At 39.1% G+C, this 16,953-nt stretch overlaps 1 protein-coding gene across 1 annotated transcript; it reads right to left on the bottom strand.

Annotated features, from left to right (window-relative positions):
* Positions 1–10,709: 10,709 nt before the first annotated feature.
* Positions 10,710–16,672, bottom strand: LOC112914578 (histone H2B type 2-K1-like). Its single transcript, XM_072760167.1, has 2 exons — positions 16,514–16,672; positions 10,710–11,042 (listed from the first exon to the last, which is right to left on the bottom strand). The coding sequence occupies exons 1-2, from the start codon at positions 16,670–16,672 to the stop codon at positions 10,710–10,712; spliced, it is 492 nt and encodes a 163-aa protein (XP_072616268.1).
* Positions 16,673–16,953: the final 281 nt, after the last annotated feature.

The following is a 16,953-nucleotide window of genomic DNA, read 5'->3' as shown; positions in this document are numbered from 1 at the left end:
CATCAAAATAAAAAACTTGTTATGCTGAAGACATTATTAAGAGAATTAAAAGACAGACTGGAAGGAAATAGCTGATTTCTACATTAAACCAGGGTAAAGGAGAATACTAGAGGGGGAAAGAAGAGAATCAAAAGCGTTACCAGAAAGGCGAAGAGCTGCAGAGAAAGACTCCAGAAAGTTTCATACAAGAAAGTCACAATATGCTAGATAAGGAAACATGTTCATTAAGTAACATTCACAGGATGTGGCTTTTTCAGGATATTGTTACTATTTAAAGTGATTATTTTTTCCCAAGCGAATTAAACAACTTCTGTGGTTCTTGTTTCATAAATAGATTAAAATAGAAAGTCTGCACTGGTTATTCTAATAATATATAGAGTGAAGTAGGAAGACCATCTGACTAGGAATTGGAAAATATGGGTTCAAGTCTCAGCTTCTCCTAAGAAAGTACACTATCTTCTCTCTGACATGCAATCATATTTAAATGGGAATAGTAATCTCTCTTTGTCTGTGTCACAGAATTTTTTATGAATACCAAAGAGATAAAAATGTGAATTTTGAAAAGTGTAAATCACTATATACATAAGGTATTATTATCATATTTAACTGATGCAAATGTAGAACTCCAAAGGAGTATTAATTCTATTTGAATACATTTCATTGTGAAAAGACAGGACTTTACTTTATGTGAACATTCAAGGTGTTTGTGCTTTTGATTATCTCCTTTCAATCTAGCGCAAGGATAATATTTTTCTTATTCTTTTGCTTAAAGTCTGTTTGTCCTCCCGTCCCCTCAAACTCTACCACCATGCCCCCAAATCTCCTCTCTGAAAATAGTTAAAACTCCAAATGTGAGATAACGTCTGTAATAAAAAAAAAGATAATCTCTCTCCCCAACACCCCTCCCCATCAAAAATGTAATTGTGACTTACAGGATTATGCCCAGAGAGTGCAGAAATATTTGTATTAACATGCAAATACAAGCTGTAGGTGAGATTGCCTTAAGCACATGCAGACCTGATTTATTTTTAAAAAATCTTTTATATTTGGAAATAGTTACAGGCTCAAAAGAAGTTGCAAAACAGTAAAGAGAGATCCCAGGTACCAATCACTTTGCTTCCTCCCAATGGAAACATCTTAAATAACCTTAGCACATTAAGGAAACCAAGAAAGAACACTGGCACAATCAACCAGACTTCAAAAGGAAAGCTAAAGATACAAATTTGAGGAGAGTCAGGGAATTAAAGGGAATTTTTAGAAAGGGCAAGAATAATTGGAAGGAGTGGAAATGTGGTTACAAGAGAGAAGACACTTCACAGGCCAGACATGCCTGGGGAGGGTTGGGGTGGTGGTGGTGGTGGTATTTGAGGTGGGGTCCAGAGAAACATGTCTCCTTTGGTTTCTCTGTGACTTAAGATGATGGAAGAGCCATTGTTAAATTTATGCTAGAGGTTTCAATGAAGAGCAAGAAGAAAGAAGAATGGTTAAAATATATGCTGTCACATGAGAGTATCTAAAATGGAACTGAATCACGTTGAGATTTTTCTACCCATAGCTTGTCTAATTCTCCCAGCATCCAGGCAACCCACACCAGGAATAAATTCCATAGATGGGAAGGATGGTATTGCAGAGCAGGGAGGTGTCCGCGGAGAGGGAGAGGGAGAATAATAATATGAAGAGCCCAGCCTTGGAAGGAGAAAATCCTAATCCTTTTGGCAAGTGGTGAAGTAAACATTTTCTGCTTGGCAGGGGCCTTATTTCCTTATAACTTCAATGAGAATTCTTAAAGCAGCCCAGATCAAATTCTGTTGCGACAGATTAGATTCAACCAGAACGTTGGAAAAACAAAAACACTTTCCGTATTCCAGGATGATGAAGATAATTTGAGTTTCACTTTTAAAAAAAAAATTGTTTTATTTAGTCTGGACAGAACCATTTATTCAATTCGGAAATAATTTCAAAACTCCTCCACTCTCCTTAGAATCATTCCACACGAGAGTCACACAAAGAGAGAAAAGTCTAATTTTTATGTCTTTGAAGCACTTTACTTGATCTTTGCATTTTGACCTTGTTGATATTTTCAGAAGCCATGTGTAGAATTGCGGAGTTAGTCAATAATATAATCCAATCATCGATAAGATACAAACTTCTTGTTTATTAATACATGATTAAAAATGTATATGATAAAAAGATATCGACTATAGCCCAGTGTGTGGATGACAAGAACAATTATGGTTCAGACTCCTAATCACCGTGTGAGCTGTGCACCCCAGCAAAAGTCAATAGTCTGTTTAAAAGTCACAACGCATCCTTTTTGCTTCTTCTTCTTCTTTTTTTTTTTTATTTAAAGTCCAGTGGTGAGATTTATTATCTTTTATATCTGCATTTACTCTTTTAACTTTAATTCACTAAAGAAACATTTCATGGCACCACCACCACCCTGGGTGTGGCCCCACATTAAGCGCTGGTGTAAGGGCAAAACAATCCTTCCTATATGGGGTCAGACTTATTGGGTCCTATCTAAATGTCTGAACTGGAACAAAGCATAGGAGACCAGGGGTGTCAATGTTTTACCATCCTCATTTGAAGATCACTCATCCCTGAGCCTGAGCTCTGGGTACTGATACTGTGTGCTTCCCTCTGCTTTCTTCTCAGAGAAACCCATTTTCCAGAGGCTGTGCAGATTGGAGGGTTGCTCTGTGACCAGGGAACACCAGCTCCACAGCTGCTTCTTTGGCTGAATTAACCCACTGATTTGCCCAGACAATTATAGTTTTATAGGAAATACAACTAGGCTTTTATAAATATGTAGATATATATAATTTATATTCCAGCAAATCTGAAATAGTTAAGCAGAGAGCTTTCAGAAAGACAGTTGTAGCCAAACAGGATGATTACTGTTTATATCGGATATAGGGAAGAATCTGTATTTCCTCAACCTCAAGATGAAAAAACAGTGGAGAAGGCCTCTTTCTTTTTTTTTGTCCCAATCTGGAGACCATTCTTCCCAGGAGATTATAAACTGGCTTCCCAATGTCCAGCCTCTGCCCCTACAAAACAGAACACAGGTAGGAGAGACAGGAGGCAGAGTTACAATGCCTCACAGACCAGAATCACTTGCCAGTGCTAATGCTGGTGGGCAGACACCCTGCAGGGCCCACTGAAGGAAAGCCATCCCCTTAAATGCTGACTTTGAACAGATCTGCAAAGCAGCTATAGTTTAGCAACACAGATGATAAAGGCCCTCCGGAGTAAAGTCTGAACTTTGGAGAACTAACACTAAAACTAGAGAGCCTGGGCGTTCTTCGCAATTATTATTAAAACCCCTTTTACAAGGAAATTATTTTGATCCATGACAGTTGCCTCTACAAGAAAAAAAAAGAAGAAGGAAAAAAAATATAAAGGCATTTCCTAGAGCCAACCAATGGATGAGAGTTTCAAGCTTCGTTTAATAACTAGAAAACAAATGTGGAAGTTAATATTCTCCCTTTGTGCCATTTGTAATTCCTTACAGTATCTGTTTTTGCTGTTACACCCATAATATAGATTCAGGCATTCTCGAATAATTCTTTTATAGCCTCTACAAAGTTCTTGCTTCAGTTCAAATGAAAGCACACAAAAAGATAAAGGCGTCACTGGAAAAGGTCAGCCAGCTGCCTGCCAAGGGAGCTCCTGGGGTAGTGTTTGTAGCTCCTGGGGAACACACGGGAGTTCGCCATAGGGCTCTTAAATTCAGAAACTTGATTTTGATGCTATGTCAAGACTGTCCACTTCCAAGGGTTAGACTCATACCATTACAACTAACGGATGACTGATGTATAAAACCAGACAGTGCTTTGAAGTGTGGATTTAGAACCAAACAGGCTAGTGTTTGCATGCTGTCTCTGCCATATACTTAGCTGTCTGACTTATGCAAGGCTTTTTTATTTTCCGCCAGCAAAGTGGATATAACAACTTGCTTTAAAGATTTTTCTTTAAGATTATTCGGGAAATGTGTGTAAACGGCCTGACATACAGTAAGCACTTAATAAAGGGTGGGTATAGAAATAGGAATTTACAAGGAATAGTGATATAACTGTTCTGGGACCCAAGTCTGGGGCACAGCTATCCAATTTCTGGACCATTAATCCTCTCTTACTTGATTCCTTATTTTAATCAGAAGGTGTATCCTCAGAAAAGATACCAAAAAAAAAATTGTCAAGCTTGTTCATATTAAATTAAAAATCACATCCATTCTAGTCTTTGAAGGTATTCCTGTGCTTTGGAGTCTTGGGTGCTTCCCTAACTTGGCACATTTATAGGGGACTCCTCAGTAGACACTCTCAGGGCTTAATCACGTTGTCACATATTACTCTCTCAGCCATTAACCTTATTTGCTTTATTTCTAAATTATTCAGGAGAATTTCACCCCGACCTTCAAGCCCTGCCCACTGTCTCTAGCTAAACATGCTTGCTATATATGCTTGCAGATGGCTATCTGGCCTAGATGCACCCCTCTGGACAGTAAAACTTATTTTTGTCATAAATAGAATCGACAGACCAGATAAATAGCCCCAGATGACCGCCTTATATAAAGGTTTTCCTTTACCTACTGTGCTTCAGAAATATTTTTAGAAAACACTAGATGTTGTTTTCCCGTGCATGGGTATATACGCAAATCTGTTCAAAAAAAAAAAAAAAAAAAAAAAAAAAAAAGAAAGAAAGAAAGAAAGAAAGAAAGAGAGAAAAAGAAAAAAGAAAAGAAACTGAATTGAACCTACAAATTTTAATGCAGACTGGCAGGTGTCCCAAGAGTAGAGCACCTCTCAACATCTCATCAGTAAAGCAGGGACACTGGAGCCCACCCCATAGGGTTGCGTGAGATTTAACTGGGAAAGTACATCTAAAGCGCTAGCACGGTGTCTGGCACAGAGTGAGTGCTCAGTAAATGTTAGGGTAGGTGGCAGCGGTGGGGGCCATGATGATGAAGAAAAATTAATATTATCCTTTCACCCGACTAAGCTAATTCATGTTTCCCAGTTGTATAGTATATTGTGTTCCATTTAATACAGTACTAAGTACTTCAAAATACGTTTGTTGTCTGTCTTGGAAACATTTCTTGGGGGTGAATCCATTGCACTAATTCATGCTATTCCCAAGGCTATCCCCTCATCATTAGTGGTTAGAAACCGAAATATTTATAGAAAGATTTTGCAAAGCAGCAAGACCTAGAGGCTAAGAGCTAGGGTATGCTAGTAACATCTTATTAAAATCAAAACTATTGATTGATTTTTTTTTGTTACAAATTAATAAACTTTATTCTATGGAGCATTTTTAGCTTCACAGCAACATGGGGCAGAAAGTATAGAGTTACCATGCCCCACTGCCCCTACACATGTGCAGCCTCCCTCACTATCAAATCCTGTCCCAGAGTGGTCCCTCTGTTACAAATGACACATCATTATCACCCAACATCCATAGTTTACGTTTTTTTTTTTCCTTTTTCTTAAGGAATCCGTTCATGTTGGAAGCCCAGATTCCCCAACATATGCACTAGTGGTTGGCTCTGGGACGTAGGTCACCAGAGTCTGGAAGTTCATCACTTGAACTTGACTAGCCATTAGTATCCATATTGCCCAAGGCCAGGGAGCTCCCAAGCTGGCCCAAAAGGCAGTGGTTAGGGAAGAGGAAGGTCTTGAGGACTGGTAAGAATGGGACCAACTGCCCTTTCTCACAGACAGAACTTTAGGGTTCACTCTTGGGGTTAAACATTCTATGGATTTTGACAAGCAGATACCTATATACCTATATCCTTGATTATAGTATCGTACAGAATGGTTCTCCTGCACTAAAAATCCTCTGTTCTCTACTGATTCTCTCTCTCTCTCCGCTAACCTCTGGCAACCACTGATCCTTTTAGTGTCTCCATGGTTTTGCCTTTACCAGAATGTCACCCAATTGGAATTATGCAATATGTAACTTTTTCAGATTCGGTTCTTTTACTGAGTAATATGAGTTTAAGGTTCATCCATGCCCTTTCCTAACTTGATAGTTCATTTCTTTTTAACCTCGAATAATATTCCATTGTCTGAACGTACCATAGTTTATTTCTCCATTAACTCCCTGAATGACCCATTGGTTGCTTCCAAATTTTAAGAATTAACGACAAAGCTGCTATAAACAGCCATATGCAGGTATTTGTGTGGACCTAGTTTTCCATTCACTTGAGTGAAGATGCATTTGCTGGATGATAAGGGAAGAGTATTGTTCGTTTTCTAAGAAATCTGCAGGCTCTCTTCCAAAGTGGCTGCTACCATTTTGCATTCCTACCAGGATTGAATGAGTGCTCTTATTGCTCTACATCTTCCTCAGCATTTGTTGTGGTCAGTTTTGGGATTTTGGTCATTCTAGTGAGTGTGTAGTGTTATCTCATCATAGTTCTTAATCTGCCATTCTCCAATGACATATGATAATAAACATCTTCCCATGAGCTTACTTGCCATCTCTCTATCTCCTTTGGTGAAATGTCTGTTCAGATCTTTTACCTATTTTTAATTCGGTTGTTAGTTTTACTGTAACTGAGTTCTAACTGTTCTTTGTATATTTTGGTAATAGTCATGTCTCAGATGTGTGATTTTTCTTCTCATTCTCTTGATATTGTCTTTAACAGAGTAGAAGTTTTAAATTTTAATGAGGCCTGACCTTATCAATTGTTTCTTTCATAGATAGTGCCTTTAGTGTTGTGCGTAAAATATCAGCACCATACCCAAGATCATTTAGGTTTTCTCCTATAGTATCTTATAGGAGTTTTTAGTTTTGTGTTCTGGATTTGGATCTGTGATAAAGTTTGAGCTAATTTTTGTTAACAGTGTAAGGTCTGTGTTTATATTGATTTTTGCATGTGGATGTCCAGTTGTTTTAGCACCATTGGTTGGAAAAACTATCTTTGCTCCATTATATAATTTTTATTCTTTTGTAAAAGACCAGTTAGCTATACTTATACATATCTATTTCTGGGTTCTCTAATATGTTCTATTGATCTATTTGTCTATTTTTCACCAATACCATGGTGTCTTGAGTACTGTAGCTTTAGTAGTGTCAATGTTCCAACATTGTTCTCCTTCAATATTGCATTATCTATTTTAGATCTTAGCTCCTTTCATATAACTTCAGAATCAGTTTGTTGATAACCTCAGAAAAAAACTTACTCAGCTTTTGATTGGAATTACACTGAATCTATACATCAAGTCAGGAAGGACTACATTGTCACAATGTTGAGTCTTACTATCCATAAACTGGAATATCTCTCCATTTATTTGTCTTTGATTTCTATTTATCAGAGTTCTATTTATCTATTTATCACATATAGATGTTGTACATATTTTGTTAGATTTAAACTTAAGTATTTCTTTTTTGGCACTAATGTAAGTGGTAATGGGTCTAATATTTTTTTTTGCATCAATTGATACAATCATGAGATTTTCTTCTTTATCCTCTTGATGTAATGAATTACATTAATTGTTTGTTTGTTTGTGTTTTTTTGCAAATGTTCAGCCAGTCTTGTACATCTGGAATAATTCCTCTTTTATCATGGTATATAAATCTTTTTTATATGTCGTTGGGTTAGATTTGCTAATATTTTGTTGAGGATTTTTGCATTCTTTTTAATGAGAGATTGGCTGTAGTTTTCTTATAATGTCTTTGTTTGATTTTAATATTAGGGTGATGTTGGCCTCATAGAATGAGTTAGGAAATATTTCCTCTGCTTCCATCTTTTGGAAGGGATTGTAGATAATTGGTACAATTTATTCCTTAAATGATGATGGAATTTACCAGTGAATTCATCTGGGCCTGGTGCTTTCTGTTTTGGAAAGTTACTAATTAGTGATTCAATTTATTTAATAGATATATGCTTATTCAAATTGTTTATTCTACTTATGTGTGTTTTGACAGATTATGTCTTTAAAACTTTTTTCCATTTCATCTAGTTTTCAAATATCTGGGCATAGAGTTGTTTATAATATTCCTTTATTATTCTTTTAATGTCCATGAGATGTGTAGTGATGTTCCTCTTTCATTTATGATATTAATAATTCATCTTTCCCCCTCCCCTCTCTCTCTCTTTCCCATTAGCTTGGCCAAAGGCTCTTTCTAATATATGCATTCAAGGCTATAATTTTCCTTTTGGGAGGAAATGATAATCTTCCCAAATCTCACAACTTTTGATAAGCTATATTTTCATTTTGATGTAGTTCAAAATATCTTTTAATTTCTCTTGAGCTTTCTTCTTTGGTTTGTGAGTCATTGACAAGAGTGTTGTTTAATCTCCAAGTAGTTTGGAATTTTCCAGCTATATTTTTGTTACTGATTTCTTGTTTAATCCTATTGTGGTCTGAACAGACATTGCATAATTTCTATTCTTTCAGATTTGTTAATTTGTTTTATGGCACAGAATGAGGTCAACCTTGGCAAATGCTCCATAGGAACTTAAGAAGAATATATTATCTACTCTTGTTGGATGAAGTAGTTTATTGATGTCAGTTATATCCAGTTGATTGATGATGCTTTGTGTTCAACTACATCCTTACTGATTTTCTGCCTAGTGGAACAACCCATTTCTGATAAAGGAGTATTAAAATCACCATCTATAATAGTGTATTCATTTATTTGTCCTTGCAGCTTATCAATTTTTGCCTCAAATATTTTGATGCTCTATTGTTAAGTGCACATACTAAAAGATTGTTATATCTTCTTAGAATATTGTGCCCTGTGGGGTGCCTGCATGGCTCCATCATTTAAGTGTCTGACTCTTGGTTTTGGCTCAGGCCATGATCTCATGGGTCATGAAAGCAAGCCCTACATCAGGCTCCACACTCAGTGCAGAGTCAGCTTGAGATTCTCTCCCTCTCCATTTGCCCCTCCCCCTGCTCTCTCTCACTATCTCTCTAAAATAAATAAATCTTTTTTAAAAATTTATTTATTTATTTATTTATTTATTTATTTATTTATTTATTCATGAAAGACACACACAGAGAGAGGCAGAGACACAGGCAGAGGGAGAAGCAGGCTCCATGCAGGGAGCCTAATGTGGGACTCGATCCTGGATCCCCAGGATCACGCCCTGGGCTGAAGGCAGATGCTCAACCATTGAGCCACCTGGGCTGCCCTCAAATAAATAAATCTTAAAAAAAAATGTGCTGTTTATTATTGTGTACTGTTATTCTTTATTTTTGATAAGTTTCCTTATTCTGCTTTGTCTGACATTAATATAGCCACTTCCATTTTCTTTTAATTAGTGTTAGCATAGTATATGTTCTTCCATTCTTTTACTTTTAATTTATGTGTGACTTTATATTCAAAGTGGGTTACTAGCAGATAATATATAGTCGAACCTTGTTTTTTGATCTGCTCTGACAATCTTGGCCTTTATTTTTTTTTAAGATTTATTTATTCATTCATGAGAGACACAGACGGAGAGAGGCAGAGACACAGGCAGAGGGAGAAGCAGGCCCCTCACAGGGAGCCTGATGTGGGACTCAATCCTGGATCCTGGGATGACGACCTGAGCTGAAGGCAGGCACCCAACTGCTGAGCCACCCAGGCATCCCAAGCTCTTCCTTTCTTTATGTAGATCCAAGTTACTGACTTATATCATTTTTCTTTTCTCTTATGAACTTCTTTTAACATTTCTTGCAACCAGGTATACTGGCAACAAATTCCTTCAACTTTTGTTTGTCTGAGAAAGTCTATTTTTCCTTCATTTTAGAAGGGTAATTTCAAAGGGTACAGAAATCTAAGTTGGTAGTTTTTTCTCTCAATGCAAACATTTCACTTTTTTTTTTTCATCATTTCTGAGGAAGCATGAGATATAATTCTTGTTTTTTCCTCTATAGGTAAAGATTTGTTCCTCTAGCTTCTTTCAAATTTTTTCTTTATCTTTGATTTTTTTTTTTTTTTTTTAGGTTTATTCTATTTGGTGTCCTCTGAGTTTCCTAGATCTGTGGTTTGGTGTCAGACATCAGTTGTGAGAAATTCTGTTATTACTGCTTCAAATATCACTTCTGTTCCTTTCTTTCTTTACTCTTATAATAGTCCTACTGTGTGTGTTACAGCTTTTGTAGTTGTCCCAGAGTCCCTGGATATTTTATTCTTTTTCTCCACCTTTTTTTCTCTTGCTTTTCAGTTTTCAAAGTTTTTACTGTCATATACTCAACTCAGAGATTCTTCCCTCAGCTGTGTCCAGTCTCCTAATGAGATAATCAAAAGCATTTTTCATTTCTCTTACAGTGTTTTTGATCTCTACTGTTTCTTTTTCATTCTTTCTCAGAATTTCTATATCTGCTTATATTATCTCTCTCTGCTCTTGCATGTTATCTACTTTTTCCATTAAAGCCCTTATTATATTAATTGTGTTTTTTTTAAATTCCTGGTCTGATAATTCAAAAATTCCTCCCATATCTGACCAACTCTAGTGCTTGTTCAATCTCTTTAAACTGTGTTTACTGCTTTTTAGTATGCCTTATAATTTTTGTTGAAAGATGGATCCAATATACCAGGTAAAAGAAACTGCAGTCAATAGGTCTTTAGTAATGTGATGGTAAGGTGTCAGGGTGCTGGATATAGTCTATAGACTATAGTCTATAGTCTATAAAACTATGGATATAGTTTTTTTTTTTCTTTTTTTTTGGGGGGGGGGAGCAGCTCACTCTTTATTAATGGAAGGCCTTGGGTCACTTGGAGCTGGTGTACTTGGTGACGGCCTTGGTGCCCTCAGATACAGCATGCTTGGCCAGCTCTCCGGGCAGACGCACCGCTGTCTGGACCTCCCGGGATGTCAGTGTGGTCCGGCCCGAGTACTGGGCCAGCCGGGCAGCCTCGCCAGCCAGCCGTTCAAACACATCGTTCACAAATGAGTTCATGATGCTCATGGCCTTGGAAGAGATGCCGATGTCCGGGTGCACCTGCTTTAGCACCTTGTAGATATACATCGAGTAGGTTTCCTTGCGCCGGCTACGCTTTTTGGACTTCTTATCGCCAGAACCACGGCCCCTGCGGCCCCCGGACTATGGTGTTATGATTAGATCCCAGTGTTTTAATGATGGCCCTAGGCTGTGACTTTCACCAGCACATCTCAGTTTCAACCCCTTAGGTGGGACATGATGGATATAGAAGCCTGAAATTTGGTATTTCCCTTCTCTCAGGTAGGTTAGGCTCTGATAAGCCCCAGTAGGTTAGGCTCTGGCAAAATAGTTTCTCCTGAGGGCAGGCTTTGTAAAAACAACAACAACAACAACACCTAGACTTATTAAAAAGTAGTTCTTTTCCATTCCTCCTTCCTGATGTAGGAGGAGTTTTATCTGATATTCACAGTGAGGACCTGGTAGAGCTTCTAGAAATAAGTCACAAAAACATGGAGCCCCATCTGTGATTAGCTCTCAGATTTGTCCCCATTGAGCCTCTATCAATTTGTTAATTGCAGTTCCTATTTTCCTACCCCAGTACTGGTTCCCAAGGAGGTTTTCACACTTGGGATTTTATTGCCATAAGTTGTGATTGTTTGTTTTCATCTATCTGTCTTTCCAATTTTGGGGGTAGAATCTTGCCCTATGACCTCACTTCTCTGGTGGATCTAAGAAGAGTTGTTGATTTTTCAGTTTATTCAGTTTTTTACTTGTTAGAAAAGAGTAGCGACTTCTGAGCTCCTTACATGCCAGACTACAATCATTGGCTTTTGAATATCCATATTACCTAGTTCATACTTCTTGGAAACAAGTATGAATAAATGGCCATAGAATTAAATATTGACTCAACAAGACTTCTGTCTGCTTTTTGATTTAGATCTGCTGAATCAAGGGAGACCTGTTGTCATGGCTTACGGTTTATCTTTGTTAGCCATCATATTTCAAAGAGCCTGTGATACTGTTCCCTGTCACAGGAAAGTCTTAGAAGAAGAAATAGAATTATTTTGAAAATATAACCAAGAGATGAATGCATAAGGAAATAAGTAATTCTTCTAGATCCCCTGTATCTCCAAATGTATTGACACCATTAATGCATCCAGAAATGTTTAATGTCAAAATACAATCTGAAAGTGAACAAATTCTTCCTTCTTCTTAAAGAGAATATACACTGAAGCAGTTGCATCTGATTTGTAAGAGTTTTAAATGACATATTGATATCAGGCAGGTAGAGTAGTGTTCTTCATCATACCAAAGCTCTCCTTGTAGCCTTAATTAGGTCTTTTTGCTCCCTGTCCCTGTTCTCTAATAAATCTTGCCAGAGAGATTTCATTTGGGTTGTAGATATGTGTCTTATATCTCCTGTACTTAATGCTATAAGTGAGATGCATACTTTATTTTTTATTTTAATTTATTTTTAATTTATTTATGAGAGAGAGAGAAAGAGAGAGAGAGAGAGAGAGGGAGAGAGAGAGAGGCAGAGACACAGGCAGAGGGAGAAGCAGGCTCTACGCAGAGAACCCAATGTGGGACTCTCTCCCAGGTCTCCAGGACCATGCACTGGGCTAAAGGCAGTGCTTAACTGCTGAGCCACCCGGGCTGCCCAAGATGCATACTTTAAAAAGTAAATATTTTTCTTTAGTTTGTGCAAATTCATCCGCATTCTCATTTTTCCTTTTGTCACCTCTGGGACATAATTGTCCAGGGCTGGTCAGAGCTGGGGGTGTAATATGCAGCCCTTGAGCACACTTAGCCACAGGATCAGTTCTGGCCTATGTTCTAAACTAATCACCTCGGCTCACCAGTCCTAACAATTGGCTGTTCTGGTTATCACTGAAATAATTAATCGAACAAAATAATGCAGCCAGTTAATTTTCCATTATATAATATCAAGCAACTGTTTTTACTTTCATCCGCATTATATGAATTATATGTTTTAAAGTTGAAGAGTTAAAAAAAAGAAAGCCAACAAGTTTTGTGCAATGGAGGGCTGGAGAAATTTGTTCTGTGATACTTACCTACTATTCAACTGAATGGCAGAGATCTTAACTACCTTTTGGTTAGGTCAAACCAATGTGCTAATGTTATTTGCAAACATCTGGAAACAAGACATAAAAATAGATTATTATTTACGCTCATGCATATTTATGTGTCATTGTGCCTGCCCACTTGTACAGTAGTGCATATTAGTTCCAAGTGTTTTAAGAAAAAAAAAAGGATTACACTATTTTACTAATGACTGTTGTTTCTTTTTTTTCCTTTAAATAGCTTCTCTGACGACTAAAAAATCTGCAAAAAATGGAGAGAAAACCACAATATGTCTAGTTGGATATCATGATTCCTAAGGGCTATTATCTTTTTGTTTACTTGCATATGTGTGTGTGTATAAGATTTTTGTCTCACTTTGTAATATACCTGTAGTAATTAGTACTTAAAACATTTGAGCATGGATAGTTTCAAACAATTCCATAAAACACTAAGTGTGAGCAGATATGAGGTGATTTTTTTAAATGTGCTTATGTTAGTCTCTTGGTTTGAGTCTATATGCTTCCTAGTTACCTTGACTCAATGACTACAGTTTAAATGTAAGGTTTTCTTTTTTTATTAAATCAGCTGTGTTACTGAACAGAAGCAGACCAAATACAAGCTCAGTTTCCTTCTGATTTCAATTTGACATTGTGATTCCTGCTGTTTACAGATCACTGGAGTTCAGAGAGAATCAGACATATGAAACGAAGTTCAGGTAGAATTAGATGCAGACCATCGCTGTGGATATCAGACAATGGCCTTTGCACAGCCCATACAATGTCTGAAGGAGCACACGTCTTCTAGGTTTTCTCTTGTGGTCTCTGACGCCATCACTACACATTACACATTACACCAGTGTGCAAAGGTCTTAACTATCCTGATTCAAAAATATTACCTCTATCAAGTGTCAAGAAATGAAAACCAATGCCATAAAGGAGACTATATCTGATGAAAAGTTTCTCTGTTAAGTCACAAAGCAACATAGCAGAGGAATGTTGATCACAACACCTTTTTTTGTAAATACAGACTTGAACTGCCAGGCCTCTTTCTTTAGATGATTTTCATTATATTTCATACCCAGTCAATCCATCTTATAGGTCAAAAAACTGTAAGCAGGGAGGCGAGGTACTTCAAATATTCCAAAATCCTCAAAAGAAACAAGATGCTGTAGGCCAATTAGGTGCTGAGGGCCTGAAGGACACAGGAAGATTCATGTATCTTTAAAGTCTATATGGTTCTCCTATAAGCCACTTACCAGCTTTCTTTGAGAAAGACAGAAGGGGGAAAAAAAGATAAATGCTCACAGGAACTGATGATATAACACGGTGCAGCTGCTAATGCATATGGATGTGTCATGCAAATGTCCCCAGCAGAAACACATTCTTTAGTTTAAACCTGCAACCATATTCAGCAATAAAAGAGTTTCCAAATCAAACTGCTGACTCCCTTTTTTTTTTCCTCTTATCAAAACACCCCAGCATACATCTTACCAGGCAGAGTAAATCAAAAGAACCAGCTGGAGTTACCAACTCTTGTTTTTCCCTGGATATCAGGTGTGTGCTGCAATTTTGCAGATCAATTTGTGAGCTGAAGTAAGTAGCTGTGGTCCACTAAAACTCAAAATAAAGCCATTTGGGTAATGCTTGTGCTAACTTTCCAGAGGCCTTATCTCTGCAAAGGGACATTTGTAATTTACCAATGGATTGTTTTTATTTATTTATTTTTTCCCCTGATGAAGATGTGTGTTGATTATACCTTTATCTGAATATAAAAAGATCTGGAGTAACTTAGAGGAATTGTTGAGCTACAGAACTTCGTTCTGTCTTTGTCTTTTCCATTTTTTCAGTTTTGAATTTTTGCAGACTCTCTGATAAATTGATAGGAAAAGTGGATTCCGGAGAAGGGCACAAAAAAAAAAAAAAAAAAAGAATAAGAAAAAAAAAAGAGAGGTGGAAGGAATTTGGGGAGCAATCTTGTCACATTAAATTTTGCAAAGCGTCGACATAGTTAGAGCATACAGCCATGAATTTATTGCGACATATACTTCTCCTCGTGCTGGAACTACGTATTTATTGAAAAGTTCTGTATTGGGGAATGAGAAATGTCAAACAAGAAACTTCAACTGTTACCTGGAGGGGACTTTAAATGGTAACTTGGGAGCGATTCACTCCAACTTTTTTATGGCTGGGAGAAGGAATACCACTTTGACATTTTTTTTTATAGGGATGTATGCTGCAGCTAAGCACTTGGAAGAGCGAGTCCGTGGAGATTAGATGCGGAAAGAGAAAATGAGTACGTATCTGGGGATTAACCCGCATTTGTGCTCTACAGGGAAGCAGGCTAGGCACTCACTTTGAAGGCACCACTCCAGTGAAACGCCATCAATTCTGAATGAAATTACTTAGGGGGAAGTTGCATATCTGCAGGTGGCATCGCCGGTGGGTGAGCCCTCCGGGTTTCCTCCTCCCTCCAGCCGGGATTCGACTGCCCTGGCTGGAAGATCCCCCCTGGGGAGTCCAGGCTCGGTTCCCCGGCCTAGCCTCCTAACCTTAGCCACTAGTTCCCTTTGCCTCCAGACGGCAGTGCGCTCCAAGCAAGGGGGCGGGGGACGCGGATTCCTGGTTCTCAGACCCAGGGCCTGGGGGTTCGTGGGTGAGCCTCGGGGAACCCCAGGCCGAGGGGAGGAGGTTGAGAGTGGGAAGGCCAGAATCACAAAAGGCAGCCGGTGGCCGGGGCTTTCCTTCCACCAGGCATCTTGGCCACCGCTTTCTTTCACTAACAGAGAGCTCGGTCGGTTCCAAGAGCTCAGGCTCCAGACCTCGGCTCAGGCCCAACGTGCCCAAGTCAGGCTGGGTGGAGAGAGCTCTGGGGGTCCTCCCTTCCATCCTCCCGAGCTCCCCGCCCAGGGTCAAGTCACTTAAAAGGATCTAAGAAGCCTGCTTCTGGAGCCGGTCATCTACTCTTTTTTTTTTTTTTTTTTCTTCTTCTTCTTTGTTTTCCTAGAGGTTAGGCGAGAGAAACGTTCGCCGGGCGGGCGAGAGCGAGCGGTTGCAATTTGCACCCCCCTCCCGGCCCTCGACGCAGGCAATTCCTCGCACGCACCTGGCGGCGCGGGCCGAGCGGCTTCCGCGCGGCTAATATACATATTTCGAGGGGGAGGCTGGGCGGCTGCTTCTTCGCCGGGTCAATGTGTTAATTAAAAGTTGGTCCGAGTTGGTCAGCACGCAGTCCCAGATGTGCTTAACAGCATGCAATTAACACATAAGGCAAATCTTTTTGAAGATACCAGAATTGAAACACCCCCCCCCCAAAGAAACCCCACCCCACCCCCGCCCTTAACGTGAAATCGCAATGGCAAATAAGGGAAAAGTCATTAAAAGACGTAATTAAATGCGGGCCGCCGTTCTTGGAGGGGGTCGGGCTGGGGAAAAAAAAAATTCCCTAAATCTATATTTTTCAAAAATAAATAGCAAATTGATTTTTTTCTTTTCTTTTTTTTTTTTTCTGCAGGACGTGCAGGCCCGAGATCCGTTTCCCTCCGTTCCCACCCCATGTATATTAAACAGGCGGCGAGCGGCGGCCGCGCGGCGCGGTGACCTAGCGGCGCCCGGAGTCCCCGGCCTCTGCGCGGGTCCGCGCGCCGCCGCCGCTGCCGCCGCCGCCGGCGATTGCAGAGGGGCCTCCCGCAGCCAGATTGGTTTCTGCATCCAGGGATAATTACCGCACTCTCACTTGCCTGGCGTCCTTAATATTTTCAAAAAAGTGCAGCAGAAGAGCGTGCGTGCGTGTGTGTGTGCGCGCGCGCGTGTGTGTGTGTTGTGATGGAGTCATGCTAGATACAATTTACGAAAAGTTAAAAGTATTTGGTGGAGACACTTAATATCATCATCGCCCCCAGCGGAGAAGGCGGTCGAATTCCAGGCGCCCAAGGCCGTTCCTGCCAGTTCACGCCTGCCCGCAGTTTTCTACCTTATTTAGCCCCAGGAAC

This window comes from Vulpes vulpes, chromosome 5 (assembly GCF_048418805.1).
Source record: "Vulpes vulpes isolate BD-2025 chromosome 5, VulVul3, whole genome shotgun sequence".
NCBI lineage: Eukaryota > Metazoa > Chordata > Mammalia > Carnivora > Canidae > Vulpes > Vulpes vulpes.
Note: the sequence above shows the minus strand (reverse complement) of the source record. Positions and strands in the feature narration are given on the sequence as shown.